Source organism: Musa acuminata, chromosome BXJ1-8 (assembly GCF_036884655.1).
Source record: "Musa acuminata AAA Group cultivar baxijiao chromosome BXJ1-8, Cavendish_Baxijiao_AAA, whole genome shotgun sequence".
Taxonomy (NCBI): Eukaryota; Viridiplantae; Streptophyta; class Magnoliopsida; order Zingiberales; family Musaceae; genus Musa; species Musa acuminata.
The window spans coordinates 50,292,476-50,311,710 of NC_088334.1; the positions used below are offsets into that span (position 1 = coordinate 50,292,476).

Below are 19,235 nucleotides of genomic sequence, written 5' to 3' on the forward strand. Positions count from 1 at the left end.
CTAAACAAATCGGATGTGTACAGTACTAAAAGACAGAATCTGTTGCCAGCCTATCGATCGGTCAAATTATTTATTGTGAGAGACAATTTTTTGAATTCGTATATTAGAGGAATGTGGTTGATTTTTTTTACTCCTTATATACCTGCTTTTCCTTACCTTTGAGGGTATATCTAATATTTGCGAAGTGTTTTTTATTGGGTGTATTTTTTTTAAAAAATAATTTTAATTTTTTTTCACAACGCACCTCCGAAGTCTAAAAAATTTTTCGTAGAGTCAAAGATCAATTTTTTTTCATAATTAAAAAATATTATAACCTTAGCCCTAGTTGTGTCTGGTTGCTCGATTCATCGAGCATCTTTGCGGTTATTAGTCTATGTATGAATAATACAAACAGTCAAGAAAGGAGAGGGGATGATCGATGTTATACGTAACTAAGAGATGGGAGAGGCTAACCAACGAGGACCGTGATTATCCATGTTGAGTGAGAGTGGATGAAACTATTAGGCTTGAAGAAAGACAATGATCGATAAAGGTAAAATAATTATAAAAAAAAAAAGGTGCCTGTGATAATTTTTGTGATGATCTCTAGGGAAAAACTCAAAATTAAAGATTTTTTTCGAAAATTCGTTTTTTTTATTACTTTCAATTAAATATATTAGGCATATAAATTAAGTGTTTCTGGGAAAGAAAAGGCAAAAATCATTGCGTGGGTCATCCGGCAACAGATTCAAAGAGGACTGCTCTTTGAAAAGGCATTTTACGATTCGATCCTCGCCTCGTTTCTCCGCCCATCGTCACCGTTCATTTCACCAAACTAGGATTCAGATTAAGAGCGATAGGGGCTTTATTATAAATTTGGAACAACTTATGAACATTTATGCAAAAAAAGAGAAAAATGTCGTTAAAACCAGAGAAATTAGAAAGTCTTCCTCCTTTCTTCCTTTCTCTGCGTCTCATCATCTGTTCTCCGGGAACCCCTTGTTGGTATAATTAGGGTTAGGGTTTTCTTGATTCCTCCGTCGAGGTTTCGGGTCCGATTCGATCCGAGGTGATTCCCCATCGGCGATGTTCTGATTCGTGGAGGAGAAGGTCAGGAAACGGCTACCTGCCCCGGTTCTTGATCGACTTGTCGAGATCTCCGGCGGATGCACCTTTGAGACATGGCCGACGTCTTGTCTTTGATCCCCGCCTCCGTCCTCCGGAACCTCGCTGACAAGCTCTACGAGAAGCGGAAGAATGCCGCCCTCGAGGTATTCTGTTCCGATCCCTTTCTTTTAAAGAAAGAAATTTGGTCGGGGTGGAGGAGGCAGAGGGGAGGGTTGATTGTTGATTGTTTGTGAATGATGTCAATGGTCGAATTAAAATGTCACGAGAACGCAGATTGAAGGGATCGTGAAGCAACTCGCTGTAGCCGGGGAGCATGAGAAGATTTCGGCCGTTATTAGCCTGTTGACCACAGAATTCGCTTATTCCCCGCAAGCGAACCAGAGGAAGGTCTGTTCATGATGTACTTTTACAAGTTGGAACATTGTTGATGTTCCTAATGACCATCTTTGTTTCAGAGTTGAGAAGTTTGCTTATTGATTCTTCTGCCAAGAGTATCATATGCTATTTTGCATGCAGGGTGGGTTAATAGGACTGGCAGCGGCAACTGTCGGGTTGGCAGCAGAAGCTGCTCAGCATCTGGAGGTTAGAAACTCAAAAGATTTTGCTTATGTTTTTCGATGTTACATAGTAGAGTTCTTTATACATGGTGATTTAAGTGCCTAGTTGCAATAATAACAAATCATTATTGCACCATCACTGCCATGATGATATTTGCTTGTGCTGTGAGATATTTCGATCTTGATAAACTGTACGGGGAAAAGGCTGACTACAGAGTAGAATAGCATGTGTTTGCTTACCAACTTGCACATGTAGCAAGGATGTTCATCTGCAATTCCAGACTTATAGTGATAAATTTACAATGGAAGTTTTGTGGCACATATTAGGCATGACAAACTTTGTTTTAGATATTTTTAGCTTATGTTCAGTCGATTCTTTCATAGAAAAAAAATCTTTATGCTCAGAAGATAGCACAAAATAATTAACTATTTATAGCACTTCTAAGATTCAACATCATTTTAAGGATGGATTGTATTACATAACATTACTGGAAAGAAAGCAAGCACAACATGAATTGAATAAGTGAACACATCAAAGCATCTCTTGTGCCACTGACCTTGCAGTACAAGGGCTGTCTTCTGTTGTGTCTCTGGCAAACTAAGATAAATCTTATTCTATATAAGTAAGCTTTATATTCTCGTTTCTTCTGAAGTTTTCCAAAGGTTTTAGTGGAATTTTGGAGGGTTGCTTTCTTGTTGTACAAACTTTAATAGCAGAAACAATTACATTGGTGTTTTCACATTTTTTCTAGCCTTTAGGCTTTAAATAGTTTACGTGTGCCTATATTTGCCTTAGCTAGGTAATGAACACCATGTCTAGAGAGTTGACATAGGTCAACAACAAAGTTCTCTAGATTTAAACATTATGCTCTATTTCTGACCCCTTAGTCATGTTTAAAAGGTTGGTTGGTGAGTTATCATCGATAGTTTTCTTGTTTGAAATGTAATGGCTATCCAGTTCTTCAGTTTCTGATTCTTTTTAATTTTAATTATGCTAGAGCAGACCAATTGATTTGATTTTTTTCTTTTAGTTTTTCCAAGGCACATACTGACTTTTAGCTAAAACATTCTTATACTGGACCTGATTTTCAGCAAATTGTACCACCTGTACTTAATTCTTTCGCCGATCAAGACGGCAGAGTTCGATATTATGCTTGTGAAGCACTGTATAACATTGCAAAGGTAAGCAGGAGACATGACGAGTCTAGCACATGAAGCGTTTATTTATCTTCCACTGATGGACTAGCTAAGGCATGTTGTCTTTGTATTGCGTAGGTTGTAAGAGGTGATTTTATTGTCTTCTTCAATAAGATATTTGATGCACTTTGTAAGCTTTCAGCAGATTCAGATCCCAACGTGCAGAGTGCTGCTCATCTTTTAGACCGTCTAATAAAGGTAAGATTTGAATCTGATGTTTTTTTCGTTGAAATTTTGGTTTATAGCTGTTTAATGATTTTATTGTATTCACCAGGATATTGTGACTGAGAGTGATCAATTCAGGTGCATCACTTGGGCTTATCTGCTATAGTTTTTTCATGTCTGCATGTTTTAGCTTGAAATATGTTTGCATGACTTTTTTTTCTTTCTCAAAATCTCTTTAAAGCATAGAAGAGTTTATACCACTTCTAAGGGAGCGCATGAATGTACTCAACCCTTATGTGCGGCAGTTCTTGGTTGGGTGGATCACTGTTTTAGATAGTGTTCCAGATATTGATATGCTTGGCTTCCTTCCAGATTTTCTTGATGGTAATATATCTGAAAAAAAAAGAAGTCAACAATTATTGTTTGGATTGTGGTGGTTTCTAAGGTAAATGATTATTTCTTTTCAGGTTTGTTCAACATGTTAAGTGACTCCAGTCATGAAATACGACAGCAAGCTGATTCTGCCCTATCTGAGTTTCTTCAAGAAATAAAAAATTCTCCAGTACGGCTTCTTCCACTGGATTAGTCAGTTCGACCAAGTGTTTTCTTAAAATGATTTTAGATCTCTCATCATTGTATTTAAAATTTAAACTATAATTTACGCATTGGTCCCATTATTTTTTTACTGTTATTTACTTTTACCGTGTGCACATGTGTATGAATTGTATATGTGATCTATTCATTTGGTTCATATCTTGTTTCTGTCAGCTTAGAGCTGAAGTCTGTAATATGATGATAGCTATCTTATTTTTTCTAATTTGAGATTTGCTATTATGAAGAATGTAGATTATGGTCGTATGGCTGAAATATTGGTACAGAGGGCAGGTTCTTCTGACGAATTTACTCGGTTGACAGCTATCACATGGGTAAAGCTAATTACTTTTTCTCCCTTTTTAATGGTCTTGCTATAAATGATAAAATCTGTTTAACACCACAGTTTCTTGCCTAATGATGTGGTCCCTATGCAATTTTTGGAGTCAAGCACATGATGTTTCGAGAATCACCATTTTCTTTTCTCTCTGTCTTCATACTTGTTATTTACTAGAATCAGTGGTGTCTTATTAATAATGCAGATAAATGAATTTGTAAAACTTGGTGGAGAGCAGCTTGTTCCTTACTATGCAGACATCCTAGGAGCCATATTACCTTGCATATCTGACAAGGAGGAGAAGATAAGAGTGGTAGGTATAATTCTTATTTTGCTACGTTTATATGACCACTTTCTCAAGGAAAAATTATGTTCTTGAGTTCACATTCTTTTCATTTATAGGTTGCTCGTGAAACCAATGAGGAGCTTCGTGCCATTCGAGCTGACCCGGCTGATGGATTCAATATAGATGCCATCCTCTCGATTGCAAGGAGGTGCATTTTTTAGCCACCTGAGAATCCGCTAGGTTTAAAGGTTACTTGTGCATCTATAATATGTTTTAGTGTGCCTCTTGTGCCTATAAACGAGTGAAGAGAGGGATGTGTATATGAATGTGGCTTGTTATGTATTATGTAATATATTTAGTTATATATTTCTGTCAATTGTCATCATAATTAAACAAGGAACTAAGTTATAAAAGCAATGTTGTGGCCCCTTTTTCTCAGAGAATTAACTAGTGAATGGGAGGCTACTCGAATCGAAGCACTGCATTGGATTTCTGCTCTCTTGGCTCGGTATCGAAGTGAGGTAAATCGATTTATGATATTGTTCATCTTTGTGTGTAGTAGTTTTGATGAAAAGATTATGTTGCTTTGTTTTACCTTGGGTGGAAAGACTTGCATCTACAAATTATGAGCATCTTAGTCACTGGATCTGCTTATTATAATTGGTCTAACATAAGCATATTTGCTGCACTGAGTAGAGAATTATTTCGTGTTATAACAAAAGATACTTGTTCAAAAAATGACTTACTCTGGTTATATGGTTGAGAAACTATCCAAAATCAATTCAGTCATGAAACTATAAAACTTCATACTTAATTGTAACTTCATATTCATAATCATGGCATGCCTACAAGCAATTTTCAGAGCGATGAAGTTGGTCTTGGGACAATATTGGGATTTGGGATTGCCATGAAATTTAGTTGGCTAAGATTTGAGTGCCGGGTCGACCTGAGAAAACATTCAATGCACAAGGTTCCTGCTTGTGCTGTATTTTGAGGAAGCTCACATTATACACACACTCAATGTTGCTTGCATAGTGGTTGGTTCCTTGAGTTAAATTTTTGATTTGGGAATGGACCAATCTTATGGTTACAACAAGGCTTACGCATAGAAATTTATAGTTTGTAAATTACTTCCCAAAGGGATATTTCCATCTAGAAATCATTTAAAAATTAAAAGTAAATCTAAGAAATATAAAACCTATGGAAGAACTCTTGAAATCTATGTTAAATCTTGGCTATACAGGTAACAAAGTATATGTTTTTATTCAAATGCTTATGCTAGCATAAGTACTGAATGATATGTATTTGAATTTTTTTATCAGTAATTTTTAGTATTGAAGAGTCACGCTTCAAAATGTAAGAGTTATTATATGTGGCTTATAGTTGGATGGTATTATTGTTGGAAGCATAATTTTATGTTTCACCTGGACTGGTGTGTACTGGTCTGATGGTTTGTCGGGTCAGTGGCACATGCCTCCTAACACTGTGTATACTCTAATCATAATAAAAGTTATGTGAGCCGTCGTACATCTTGCCGGGAATTGGCATGGCTCCCATGTCTGAAACATCAAACCATGATTGGAAGCAAAAAATTCAGAGAGATTCCCCATAGTAGTGCACATTCTTATGGGTCTTATATTCTTAAATTACAGTATTTCTAGGTATCAATGATCCCTAATGATCATGTATGTGTAAAAAAATTTGTATAAGATCGGTCACATGGCATCACAAGGAGCATTTTTACCATTCTATGGTGAAGAATTTCACATACACAAGCTAGCACCGGGACCGACAGTAGGAAATTTTTATAGTTACTTATCGTTATCCATTTCAGCCACTGAGGACCCTTGGTGGTATGGGCAAATTACCTAGGAGGGGAACATTGGGGATTACATTGCATGTGTATGGACTTATCAAATAATGATTTTCTTTTCCCTACTCTTGGGCTTTTCATTGTACCATATCAAGTAGTAAGCATGTGACTAAGGCACTTTGCCTTACTAAATTTCCATCTTTTCGATGCAGATTGTTTGTGTGCCTTTTCTACGTCTGCCAAATTGTGTTAGCATACAACTAAGGAAATTTGCCTTTGCGGATCATTTGAGTAGGCTGACTTCGTTGTACAAGTGTGTCATGATAGAGTCCTGTATTGTTTAGCCAATGACAACATGGAGCCAAAATGAGATCAAAAGGGGAGTTTGGATGTCTTGAGGCCCAATGCCACCAGATACTAAATACTTGCTAAAAAAAGCCTGTTCAGGTTAAAAGTTTCTCGTGGTCTCATAGTTCTGAGATAGTGCTGTGCAAAAGATAGAAAACATAATTATTGGAAGGGTGTAGATTATAGTGCAGTGTGCTCGACAATGCGATATGGTTAAAATGTTATGTTAATCTGCAAGTTGTTGATTCCTATCCCTTTGGTGATCACAAATTTAGACTGGATATGTTACATTCTGGTCTTTGGTCGAGGATTATGTTGATCTGGTCACATGTTAAGTTGACTGCAAAGTGTCTACCTTAAGTGTTTTTGATTACATGAACAGAAATTAGCAAACATTGACTTGCAATTGTGTTGTTTTCTTTTATCTATTTGTATATTCTTTTAGTAAAACAATTCCTTTTGCTATTTCTGGACATTGTCATTCCATCAGAGTAAATATTTGTGCTTGTATTTTGCTAGATGTATAATGCTGTTGTGCTCTGGCAGGATTAAGTTTATATTATTTTCTTGAACAGGTTATCTCATACTTGAATCATACCTTTGACTCCTTGTTGAATGCACTTTCAGATTCTTCAAATGAGGTAATTTTTGAAAATTCGTTTCTGTTGATATTGTTACTAAATGAAATGTCTCATCTGATTTATACTGGTGTCGAAGCTAGAATTCTGAAGCACCATGTCACTATAAACAATGCACTTTACCTAGAATATTGATGTTATCATGCTAAGCTCCTGTTGTTTTTCATCGACAAAATGGCTGATCACATATCTATGCGTCAGATCAGTCACTGCTACCAACTGAAAACTTGGAAATAGAGAAAAAAAAAGCAAATGTTTTCCCATGTATATAACTTCCAAAGAAACATGTCATCTGTGACTTTGTAACCAATTGAAACTCATTGTTTCTATCACCTGTTGCATAATAACTAGTTAGGTAAAGTCTATGTGGCATCTTGTGTTGCATCTCTTGGCTACAAGCACAGTGCTGCTTTTTTCGATTCAACAACAACAACAACAACAACAAAGCCGTAAGTCCCAACTATTTGGGATTGGCTACATGGATCTTTTGTTGCTATTGGGATCTTTTTTTTTTTTTTTTTGATTAAGTCAAATTCAAGGTAGTCTTGCTAGTTACCAAGCAACATTTTGTGTAGCATTGTATAGAATTATGCACTGCTAGTTTGACTAATACAGATTGAATGCATGGTAATGACTTTGTTTTTGTATTTCACTTTCATTCAAGTACCTTCTCTCTTCTCCTATATCAGTTTGTAGTAGCTATTGTAGGATGATATTACAGCTTAATCCTGATATGCTTTCTTAATAGGAAACAACTATTTTCTGTTGTGGATTATTTTCGTTCATTTATATATCGAAAGATTTGCACAACTCAATTGGATGAGGTAAATACTTCTTTTCAGAAAAAAAATGATTTCTCTTAATCACTCGGGACCATTGCTATCCCCAGAAAGTACAGAATTCTCCTCAATGAAGTATGGAGCACAAGTGGACCGGGCCTCATTAGGAAGAGTACGAGCAAAGGTGTTTTCTTTTCTGTTAGTATGAGCAAAGGTGTGTTCTCATCAGCATGTGCTAAGATGTAATTAAGGTTACAGAGGAACCAGGGAATGGGAATTGAACAACTGAGGATTTGTATGAGCTCCAGAATGTCAGATTTGACCAAAACATTGCAAAGCTTTAGCTGCTGCTTTTTCTGTAACCTGTCCAAGACAGCCCAGCATTCAGGATGAAGGGGACTGCTTGCATGATGGATGGCGCTAGCACTAGCAATGGTGGCCCCTTGAAATTTTAGAAACGGATTTCAAAACCTGCAAGAGATTTAAGATTAGAGAAGGATCTGTCACACAAAAGTGAAAGCAAAGACTCCACCCTGTTAGATTCCCTTCCATATGCAAGTGGAGAGTGAGGGTCCTCAGAGCTTTTAGGGGAGACTAAACATAAAACTTTGCACCATAGGGTTATTAATTGGGATGTGCGGGTGCTGTATCTAGAGTTTTTTTATGTTCTTCCGGAGGAAATGCTTATGATAGAAGCAATGGTAGTAGGGTAAGATTTGCCCAAATGACTTCACTCACTTAGCCAATCTCCGTTGGGCCAGATCAGGAGAATATTAAATTGCTTACTTTTATTTTCTTTTTTGTATTAATTCTCCAAGACAGAGAAGCAAAAAATGGAGTCAAAGCATTTCAAAATTTAGTTTACATGGGTTGATTGGTTTTCCTATATCCGTGTGAAAACTAATGACTCGTTTACTAGTGTTGCTGCATTTTTAATTGTGAAGTTCCATGTCAGATTAGTAAGGGATTTGAACTGTTTTGTGTTATTATTACTCGTTGCATACATGTGCTTTCCAACTAGTTCAATTTTGAATATACTTGTTGATAATTTATAGATGCCAAGTATCTTATGGACAAGGATTTTAATTTCGAACAATACTGGCCTACCGAGCGGTACGTATCGATCCATCAGCAGACCGGTACGCGGACCTCTTGCTACCGTCAGTTGGGGTTGCTTCCGCCTCGTTACCACCTTAAATCGGTCGATGACCGTCGATTTTGATTGTCGCTGCATGCTATCGGGTGGTATTAGCTAAGAGAGAAGAAAGAAGAGGGAGAAGAAAAGGTAGAACTTGGGGATCCGGCGTTGCTCTGTCACAGACTTAGCTAGAATTGCCTAAGTCGTGAGGCACAATTGCGGCAAAGTCATGGACTTAGCTGAAGTTGCCTAAGTCGTGAAGCACCCTTGTGCCAACTCCTCGGACTTAGTTGGGATTGCCGAAGTCATTAGGCGCCCTTGCGACATATGCATCTGCCAAAGGGTCAGTCTAATTGCAACCTTGTACAAGTCCCGAAGGACCTGTAAAAGAGAAAGTTGATTAGATTGAAAACGAGCGACAGACAAGTCCCGACGTCTCGCGGAGAGGGAAGCTTTACAAGCAATTCAGCGAGCATCTTGAGTGCAAGAGAGAAAAGAGAGGAAGGTGAAAACAAGGATTTTAGAAGGTAGAACGAACAGTTGCAAGTCCACAAACAACTACTCACCGAGTGCCAAGCGCAAAGGCAAGTTCCCGTAAAGTTAACGTGCGAACTTATGAAGATTGTTCAACGCCCAACAATATACCGAAGCCCCATCTAGCCCTGTGCGACTCGGGGGGGTTCCAGGGTGCTGAGATGGTTGACATTTCGCGTGCAACTGCGATGTGCAGAAAACAAGCCGTTGCACACGAAAACAGAGTCATTTTGGGGCAGTTTGGCCCGGGGTGACGATAGGTCGCACTACAGCGTTGCGAATTGTCGTTGCTTACATTTTCCAAGCAAAAACACACAAAATCAAAGCAAAACATGCTGTCATGTCTCTGTACAAATATGCAAAAGCAACTAACGGTTCGTCGAACGAAGTTGTTGCGGGTGCGCGACGACCGTTCGTGACATTCTCCCCTACTTAAACTGTCGATGCCCTCGTCGACGCTTATTGGTAATTGTTGATGATTGCTTCTTTATGTCGTAGGATGTCTTCGGGCTCCTAACTAGCTTCGGTTCGGGGAAGCTTTCACCGCTTCACTAAGTACTTAGTCTGCTCAGCTTCATTGGGTAGCTTTATCGTGTGATCTGCTAAAATGGTTTCAACTCGCTTCTCGTAGGAGGCTCTAGTGGGGGGTAGCCGAGTTGGAACACTTCGAGAAGCATCTTGCGGATATGAGTAGTAGGCTTTCAAGTTGCTAGCGTGAAAAACATTATGAATTTTGAGCCACACCGGCAGTTGCAACTTGTAGGAGACGTTGCCCACCCTACTGATAATTATGAAGGGCCTTTCATACTTGCGCACCAATCCTTTGTGTACTTTGTGCCTAAATAATTGGAGTGATGCTGGTTGGAGCTTCACCAATACCAAATCGTTGACCCTAAATCGGTCGATGACGGTCGAGTTTGATCGTCCCTGCATGCTATCAGGTGGTATTAGCCGAAAGAGAAAAAAGAAGAGGGAGAAGAAAAGGGAGAACCTGGAGATCCGACGCCGCTTTGTCACGGACTTAGCTGGAATTGCCTAAGTCGTGAGGCACCATTGCGGTAAAGTCACGGACTTAACTGAAGTTGCCTAAGTCGTGAAGCACCCTTGCGCCAACTCCTCGGACTTAGTTGGGATTGCCTAAGTCATTAGGTGCCCTTGCGACATATGCATCCGCTAAAGGGTCAGCCTAGTTGCAATCTCGTACAAGTCCCGAAGGACCTGTAAAATAGAAAGTTGATTAGATTGAAAACGAGCGATGGACAAGTCTCGATGTCTCGCGAAGAGAGAAGCTTTAAAAGCAATTCAGCGAGCATCTTAAGTGCAAGAGAGAAAAGAGAGGAAGGTGAAAACAAGTACATTAGAAGGTAGAACGAACAGTTGCAACTCCACAAACAACTGCTCATCGGGTGCCGGACGCGAAGGCAAGTTCCCGTCAAGTTAACGTGCGAACTTGTGAAGATTGTTCAACGCTCAACAATATACCGAAGCCTCATCTAGCCTTGTGCCACCCGGGGGGTTCCAGGGTGCTGAGATGACTGACATTTCACGTGTAGCTGCGATGTGCATAAAACAAGCTGTCGCACACGAAAACAGAGTCATTTTGGGGCAGTTCGGCTCGGGGCGGCGAGAGGTCGCACTACAGCGTTGCGAACTGTCGTTGCTTACATTTTCCAAGCAAAAACACACAAAACCAAGGTAAAACATGTTGCCATGTCTCTGTATAAGCATGCAAAATGACGAACAGTTCATTGAACGAAGTTGTTACGGGTGTGCGACGATCGTTCGTGACAGCCCTCTCTCGACGATCCCGAGCCGTCGTCGCCCTCCCTCGCTGGACGCTACAGATGAGACGTCGCCTCCTCGTCTGAGGCGACGAGGCCTCGGCGTCGTCGATGACTTCTCCTTATTCGCGCAGGGAGAAAAAGCCTCGGCGACATCGCGGGGAGAAGAAACGGAGTGTCGTCGAGGTGACGTTTCTTCTCCTCATGCGGGCAGAAGAAACGAGGCAGCGATGTCGCCTTGTCGCCCTTTTTTTGCGCGGGGAGAAGGAAACCTCGGTCTCTTCTCCCCACGCAGGCAGAAAAAGGAGGCGACGTCGTATTTTTTTTTTAACACACACACACACACACACACACACACATATCGAACGATACACCCAGGTGTATCGCTCGGGATTCTGTACTGTACCATACCGAACTACGCTCGAAACTTTGGTATGGTACGAAATTATGATCCTTGCTTATGGATATCTTCACTATTCTTGTTTTTCTGAAAACAACATATCTCTTAAAATGCCGCCTCAGATAGCCTATTTGGTCTATTTGTTTGTGCACCTTTTCTTCTTCCTAGTTATCTGAAGCAGTGAATTGTCCTTTGTTGTTATGAATGTTATATTAGTGGCTTTGAGACCTAGACTAATCTGGATCATGTCTTAACACAACAACCATTATAGGGTTACATTTGTGTGGTCAGTAGATGCGTACTCTGATGGTGTTATGGAGTGCACTACATAACACCAGCTTATTGTTTGCTTCAAATTAATGGAACTGGTTGTAGATAGTCAAAAGTACTATAACTGTTCTAATTGCTGTTGTGTTAACAAGGTCCTTTCTGCTATTTTTATCGACAGGTTGTCCTCCTGGCACTTGAAGTGCATGCTTGCATAGCAGAAGATCATAAAAATTTTCATCGTCTTGTTGGGCTTCTAGTCCGCAACTTCCAAAATGACCGTGTGCTTCTTGAGAGGTATGACATTTGTTATCCTTTTCACTATATTCTTGATGCAGTATGCAACAAAATGTATTTCTTCTTTTCATTCAACATAGAACAAATTATATCTTGTTGATGGAATACTCAGACCGTAAATGTGTATTTACAAAATTTACATTTTCCTATACTCATTTTTTTCTTTTTAGACGGGGGGCTCTGATTGTACGACGACTTTGTGTTCTCTTGGATGCGGAACGAGTTTATCGACAATTTTCCTTAAATTTAGAGCAGGAACAAGACTTGGATTTTGCGTCCGTTATGGTTCAGGTTTTTTATCATTTTTAATTTTGTTTCAATTGCTGAGCTTAGCAATTGCCATGTTATTGAAATTTGAAAACCCACAGTGCCAAAATAGGGCAAGTGTTTTTAATAATCCACTTATCTTTGTTTAGGCTTTGAATTTGATTTTACTCACGTCATCGGAATTGGCTGAGTTACGAGGTCTTGTAAAGCTATCGTTGGTGCAGTCTTCGGGCCAGGACCTATTTGTATCATTGTATTCTTCTTGGTGCCATTCGCCAATGGCAACAATCAGTTTGTGTCTTCTAGCTCAGGTGTCATACATTCTAAATACTTGTATCATTTGCTTGGATCACTCTCCTTAATTGTTCTGACTGTTATCGCTCTCCATGGAAGGCATACAATCATGCCAGTTCTGTAATTCAGTCTCTTAGGGAAGAAGACATAAATGCAAAGTTCCTGGTGCAGCTGGACAAATTGATTCGATTGCTGGAGACTCCGATTTTTGCTTACCTGAGATTACAGGTATGTGCCCCGTGTAGTTCTTTTCTCTTTTTAATCAGCTTTTCTTTTGAATGGAGGAGATCCAGATAACATGTCCATGAATTGTTGATACTGTTCTGTTTTGGGAAGTGGTGAGTATGTATATAGAGCATGTATGCTAGTTTTTATGTGCCCTCAAGTGTCTAAGAGTTCGCTTCATGAAAATCAGACTGATTCTTTTTTATGGATTCCTTTCTCACAATGGCATACAATTCTAACTGTTATATTATTACTCCTATTGAATACTAGTTACTCATTTGACTTCTGTTATAATTTTCCTTCTACCGAATATTAGTTATTCACCTGAGATGAGTAGGATATTAGTGCTGATCTTACAAAAAATTGTACTGTTCATTATTCATTTTCTTCTTTTAACTCAACTAAGCCTCATCTATATTTTATCAAGTAAAAGAATGTATCATGCTGAGATGCCTTTCATTTTCCAGTGATTTGAGAGCTGGCTATTAGGTGTTTGTCAAATGATATTAGCTTGTGTTGTTAGAAGGTTGGTTCCTGTCAAGGATTTTAATCTGTCTGATCCTGGTTCTGAAAATTTGCAGGACTTGTACGGTATCAGTATATTCCTAGTACATTGTCTTGTATAGGTGGATATCATCTTAAAAGAAACATTGACTGGTACATGAAGTTTTTGGTTAGACTAGTAAATACTGGTTGCAATGTGACATACCGACCAGTATTTGAAATTGAATCCATGGTTCCTGTGATTTCTTAAGTTGCCATTTGGTTGTCAGGTATTAGTAAAGCAAGTTATGCAGACATGTAGAAGTTCTGTTAAAATATGTGTTTAGTTGCTTGCAGTAGAAACGATGAATATTTGTTTGTGTCCAATTATGTTCCTAACTGCCTATTAAAAGATTTGTGCCTAACTACCTCATTTATCCAGCATGGAGTCATTCAAATGAGATAAACATCATAGTGATGTAGATACCTTGAATTGTATTACAAGCTGCTCAGCTCCAATGAATTATATTAAGAAGATAGTTGGTATGACCACTTCTATAAATGTCATGGTTTTGTTTCTTGATTTCATAGAAAGATTAATATGCTTACATACAGATCCCTGTTTTTGGTTAACACACCTGAAGTATAAGTCTGGTCTAGTAAGTTTTGAGATTGGATTGAAATGATTTAGTCAAGTGGATCAGGTTCATGTTTTGCACCAAAATTATAAGTCTGGTCCAATCAGTTTTAGTTGGGTCAAACCAACTTAATCAGGTGGATCAGGTTCATGGTTGCACCATAAATGTAAACCTGGTCCAATCAGTTTGGGCTTTGGTTGAACCAATTTATCAAGTGGCGCAGGTTCATAGTTTGGTGCAAACCCAACAAAATCCATGCCCATTTAGCTTACTACTTACTTGGTCTGGTATCAGGTTTTAGGTATTACCATCTGGAAGGCAGTTGTCTGTGTATGGCCAGCTGCTACTGGCAGCCTGGGACAATTTCTGTCTAAATCAACTGGCTGCTACTAGCTGGCTTGTCACTGCCATCCATTACCTAGTTGACTGTCTGGCCAAGTCCAGCCATGGCTGGCCCTGCCAATGCTGATGTCCATTGAACATCATCTCCCAGTAGATCATTTTTCAGTTGCCATTATTTTTATTTTTGTGGCCCTTTCTTGCTTTTTTTTATCTGTTTATTTGCTGGATTGCTCTGACAGTTGCCCATCTACTAGCTGTTTTTGCCTGCAACTTCATTGGCACCCCTTCAAGTATGTTGGAAATCAATTATGGTTGAACATCTCTTTCTCTGGTCTGGCAACATTTCTGGCATGCAATGTATCTAGAGATGGCAAATGTTGAACCTCAGTTGATGGCAACAATGCCATGGCATCAAGCTTTGATGACAATTACTTCGCGATATATGGCAGCATATGGTGGAAGTGTTACTATGAACATGGAAACATTGCTTAGGGCGTGGCAGCGGGCCATATGTAAGGCCATACATAAATATATTTTTAAGAAAATAATTAATGAAGCATTATTAGTTTAACAAATAATTTAACTATAAGAAATTCCCATAAGGATGATGTAGAATCTTGAACATTACAAAAATTACAACCGTAGTCTAACTTTACTGGTTCGTTTCTCTGAAAAGGAGATAATATTATATTAAATATGCTATCTATACATGCAAAATAAATGTTATGGTTTAGCAAATTTTGTCAGCTTTTATGACTGTGGCCCTCTTATTCCCTTCTTCAATACAAAGCCTAGAATCAAGAACAAAAATCTTACGGTAGATATCTGCTATCATCTTTATTTGCTAGGCCCAGATAGAGCTAGTATAAAATATTTTCTCAGATGTCAATTTTCTAATATAAAAATTATCAAAGAAATTTCATGTGTTGTTATTACACAATAAGAGATATATGCCTGATTCAGTACATAGTTCAAAACTTGTTTCTTGCTGTTTTAATGTGACAATTTTCCCCTTGAAAATATCATTTATTGTCAATCTGTACTATACCTAAAAGTTTTATCAAGAATTTATGGTTAGGTTTAAATTTTGAATTGGGTAAGATGTCAATCAATGTAAAAAGAAGAGTGTTTAGGACGTGCTAAATTAATTACTAATTGTGATAATAGGTATTAGATTTTGTGAAAACTAATGATATGTTTTCAGCAATTGATATTTACTATATAAGTTCATGATTTTAGTTTCTTTTTGCAGTAAATATTTGGCTAAATGTACAATTTGTGGCTTTCTAGCATGTTTTACTTTGAAATGCTTAAATTGTGATAGGGAAACACTTTGGTTGCTCATGTTATCATCCTTGCTCAGTCTCAAATGCCTTGTTTGTTTGCATCAGATATTTGTGAAAATTTCCTTTGTCAGGATGCTTCCATCAACTTGCATTTGCACATATATCTTTTATTGCTTGAATTGTTTCTCATGTTTATCATGATCAAGCAAACTTTACCTCCGTTATTGGCACCTAGATTTCCTTTCTAACGTGTAACTTATATACTTAAATTTACAGCTTTTGGAGCCTGCGAAATATACATGGTTATTGAAGACTTTATATGGCCTTTTAATGATGTTGCCACAGGTATGTTCATTGATACACATATATCATCTTCTTCTCTAAATTTTTTCCTAAGATGAACACTTACTCCTTCAGTAGGCCGGAATACTAGATTTCTATATATCAGAGAAGTGCCAAGGTTTTAATAGAAACCATTATATTCATGGACATCCTCTAGTTATTGGCAACCTAGTCTGACCAGAAACATAAAGATATCTGTGGACTTCTTATAGTTATTATAGTTTTAATCTTAACGTAGAGGAGATTTACTGCAGTGATGGTGTGTCCAAATGTTTTGACTAATTTCTCAATGTGTATAGGTTATGGTTGAAGTAAACTTGACAAGAGATGGTTTTGAGTAATGTATGAGACTCATAATACTGTTTGATATAAATTAGTTTGAGATTAATTCTTTTTGTAGCCCATGGCAGGGTTGAGGTTGACCTGCACAAGATCTCTTTTTGGCTGACGGTGACAATGGCCAAGGTTTATTCCCAGAAGAACCCTTATTATGTATAAAATGATGCTCAAAAGCACTATCATGTGATCCAATTATCAACTTCCTTTAGGTTCAGTATGAGAATGACTTGTGCAGTTTAGGCATAGAAGAAGAGAGATGAGGAGATTCAAGATCTCCATCCTGTCACTGGATTTAACCTAAAATTTCTAAAGTAAGCAACCACTGGTTTTGACCTGGTATTTTTAGTCCTTTTTTGTGGTTGGTAAGCAAAGTTAAAAGTGGTTGACATAATTTATAATGGTAATTAGCAAACTTACTTGACGCTGCTTCCTACTTAAGCGTCCTGTAAGTTACCTTTTTCTTGCTAGCTAGAAATCTGAACTGCTAGCCTTGTCTCGCTGGGTCTAGTGGTTCTGAAATTTTACTATCTAGTGATGATGGTTCTACACCTAGTGGTCTGGTACAGCTAATAGAGGTCTTTCTCTTTGATGAACCAGTGTTTTTCTGGGATTGGATTAAGTTAACTGAGACTGTTCCAGTTTCAGATCTCAATATAACGACTTCCAATGAAGATGTATGATTGTGCATATGACAAGCAGACTAGTTTGAACTGCTAGGTAAAATGATCTCTGTAACACTACTAAGATTATTTGAATTAAGGGAATACAAGTTGATTTCAGGTCAACTTGATTTCAGGTCAATAGCTTTTAGTACTTATCTCTACTTCTAACACCACCTTTTATTTCTCCATCTATGCTTATTTTCACTTCCAACCACACATAATAAACTGAATGATTTATGATCTTGACTGCACTGAACTCTACTTTGTTAAACTAATAAAGTTAGGGATAGCTTTGCAGTTGATGGTGCATATGCTTTCTTTTGGAAGCAATCCATCTTTATAATCTCGGTCAAGGGATCTGTTACTTTAATGTTTCTGGACCAGTGCCTGGAACTTCCACAGATGTTTGTTCCATGATTACTGCTCTTTGCATTTTGTTAACTGCATATTCAGTTAACGAATCTCCTAATTATGCATGCAGCAAAGTGCGGCATTCAAGATATTAAGGACTCGCTTAAAGACTGTTCCTTCTTACAGTTGTATCGAACAACTAAAGGGCACGTCTTCAGAAAACCCATATTCCCAGATTCTGCAATTCTCGGAGGACAACAGAAACCAATATGCTGCAAATGTTGCAAATGTTTATAATGCAATCGACTTTCCATCTAGACTGCAACAATTTGAGCAAATGCAGCATAAGCATCGGATGCATTCCAAGTCAAAGCTGCAATCTCGCAATTCGACACCCTCGATTGCGTCACAGGTTTGTGGTGTTCGTAAAGCTTTGTTTTTTTTTGTTCTTTTCAAAGCTTTTGATCTACTTTATGATTTCTGATCTTTCTGTTAAACCAAAAGAAGTTTCTCGAGTTCCATGTTTCCCTTGCTTCAGAACATGATTAACTAAGAGATGTATGGTGTTTCTCTTTCGATGCTGGTGTGTAGGAAATAAATATATCGGAAGAATCACGCCCTCCTTCCCCTCTCCCCGAGATTATGCGACCTCCCAAAACATGGAACAATCCAAGACAGCTAAAACCATGATTGTTCTTGTCATTCTTGTATGTGCTTCAGGCCATATGGCATTTGCCACAGAATCTCAATTGTACCACAGCAATAAGATTTGTTGCAGCGACGTGGGTAAAAAGTTGTATATCTTCTTGTTTTATATTCACGCTTGTCCTATTGGAAGGCTGGGATTGGATGAACGAGATGAGCCTGACATTTCAGCCAGCTTCAATTCTATTTTGTCTAGACGTGGTATGCTCATGTGGTTTTGTAATTTTTTTTGATAAAGACCATATGAGCCCTAGGGAAGTATTTGGGTGGGTTTCAGTTCTTTGAACTGTTTAGGTGGAGTCAACAGTCTCAATAAATCATTTAAAAGTGTACATTGTAGTGTTTGCCTTATGGAATGTTATCTATGGTCACTATTATTGTGATTATAATTGCTTCCATTTACCCATTGTGCTACAGTTCATTAGATGAGAATAAACCAATTTGGTATTGTTTCATTTGTGGTTCTAATTATTTATGGAGATTATTATAGTTTAAACGTTCTAAGGTGGATGGATCAAAAACATCAAGAGAGTGTTCGGTGGCATGAGACTCCCAACAAATAAAATGATGGCAATTGCAGACTCAGCAGTGAGAAGTATATGACAATGGTTAGTTTTAGAGATGGAAATAAAATCCTTACTTGTTATTGTTATATGTTTTCAACTGATTGTTATGTCTATGTGAACCGATCTTGCTGTCTACGTTGTGTGATGCAATAACTTTTCTCTCTCCAAAAATAACCACAGATTTCAAACTAGGGTTGCATGATGGCAAGTGCTCACATGGATGAGTTACAACACACAACAAAGATCTCTGCCGATTGGTTCTTTTCATCATGCTGCCGAGAATAATACTGAAGTGGGTACCAGAAAGATCAAAGACTGGCTCATGCTGTCCTACCACTTGTCTGCAAGTGAGCCAACACAGTGTCAGACATGCATTTATGGCAGATCATCCAATTCAGTGGTTCAGATTTATTATCTGCAGAAGGATGATTAGGTTTCTGGCATTCTGGAGGTCATTAAATGGGGACATTAAAAAAAGGTGAGCTAACTGTCTCAGACAA

The 19,235-nt window shown here is 38.2% G+C and overlaps 1 protein-coding gene across 1 annotated transcript; it reads left to right on the forward strand.

Annotated features, from left to right (window-relative positions):
* The first annotated feature begins 923 nt into the window (after nt 1-923).
* On the forward strand, nt 924-18,501 carry LOC135588615 (protein VAC14 homolog). Its single transcript, XM_065080822.1, has 20 exons — nt 924-1,250; nt 1,381-1,494; nt 1,624-1,689; nt 2,757-2,846; nt 2,940-3,059; nt 3,136-3,164; nt 3,268-3,410; nt 3,494-3,588; nt 3,866-3,952; nt 4,160-4,267; nt 4,357-4,448; nt 4,680-4,761; nt 6,977-7,042; nt 12,120-12,235; nt 12,406-12,526; nt 12,652-12,813; nt 12,896-13,024; nt 16,047-16,115; nt 17,595-17,876; nt 18,056-18,501. The coding sequence occupies exons 1-20, from the start codon at nt 1,161-1,163 to the stop codon at nt 18,152-18,154; spliced, it is 2,160 nt and encodes a 719-aa protein (XP_064936894.1). The 5' UTR covers nt 924-1,160; the 3' UTR covers nt 18,155-18,501.
* The last annotated feature ends 734 nt before the right edge of the window (nt 18,502-19,235 follow it).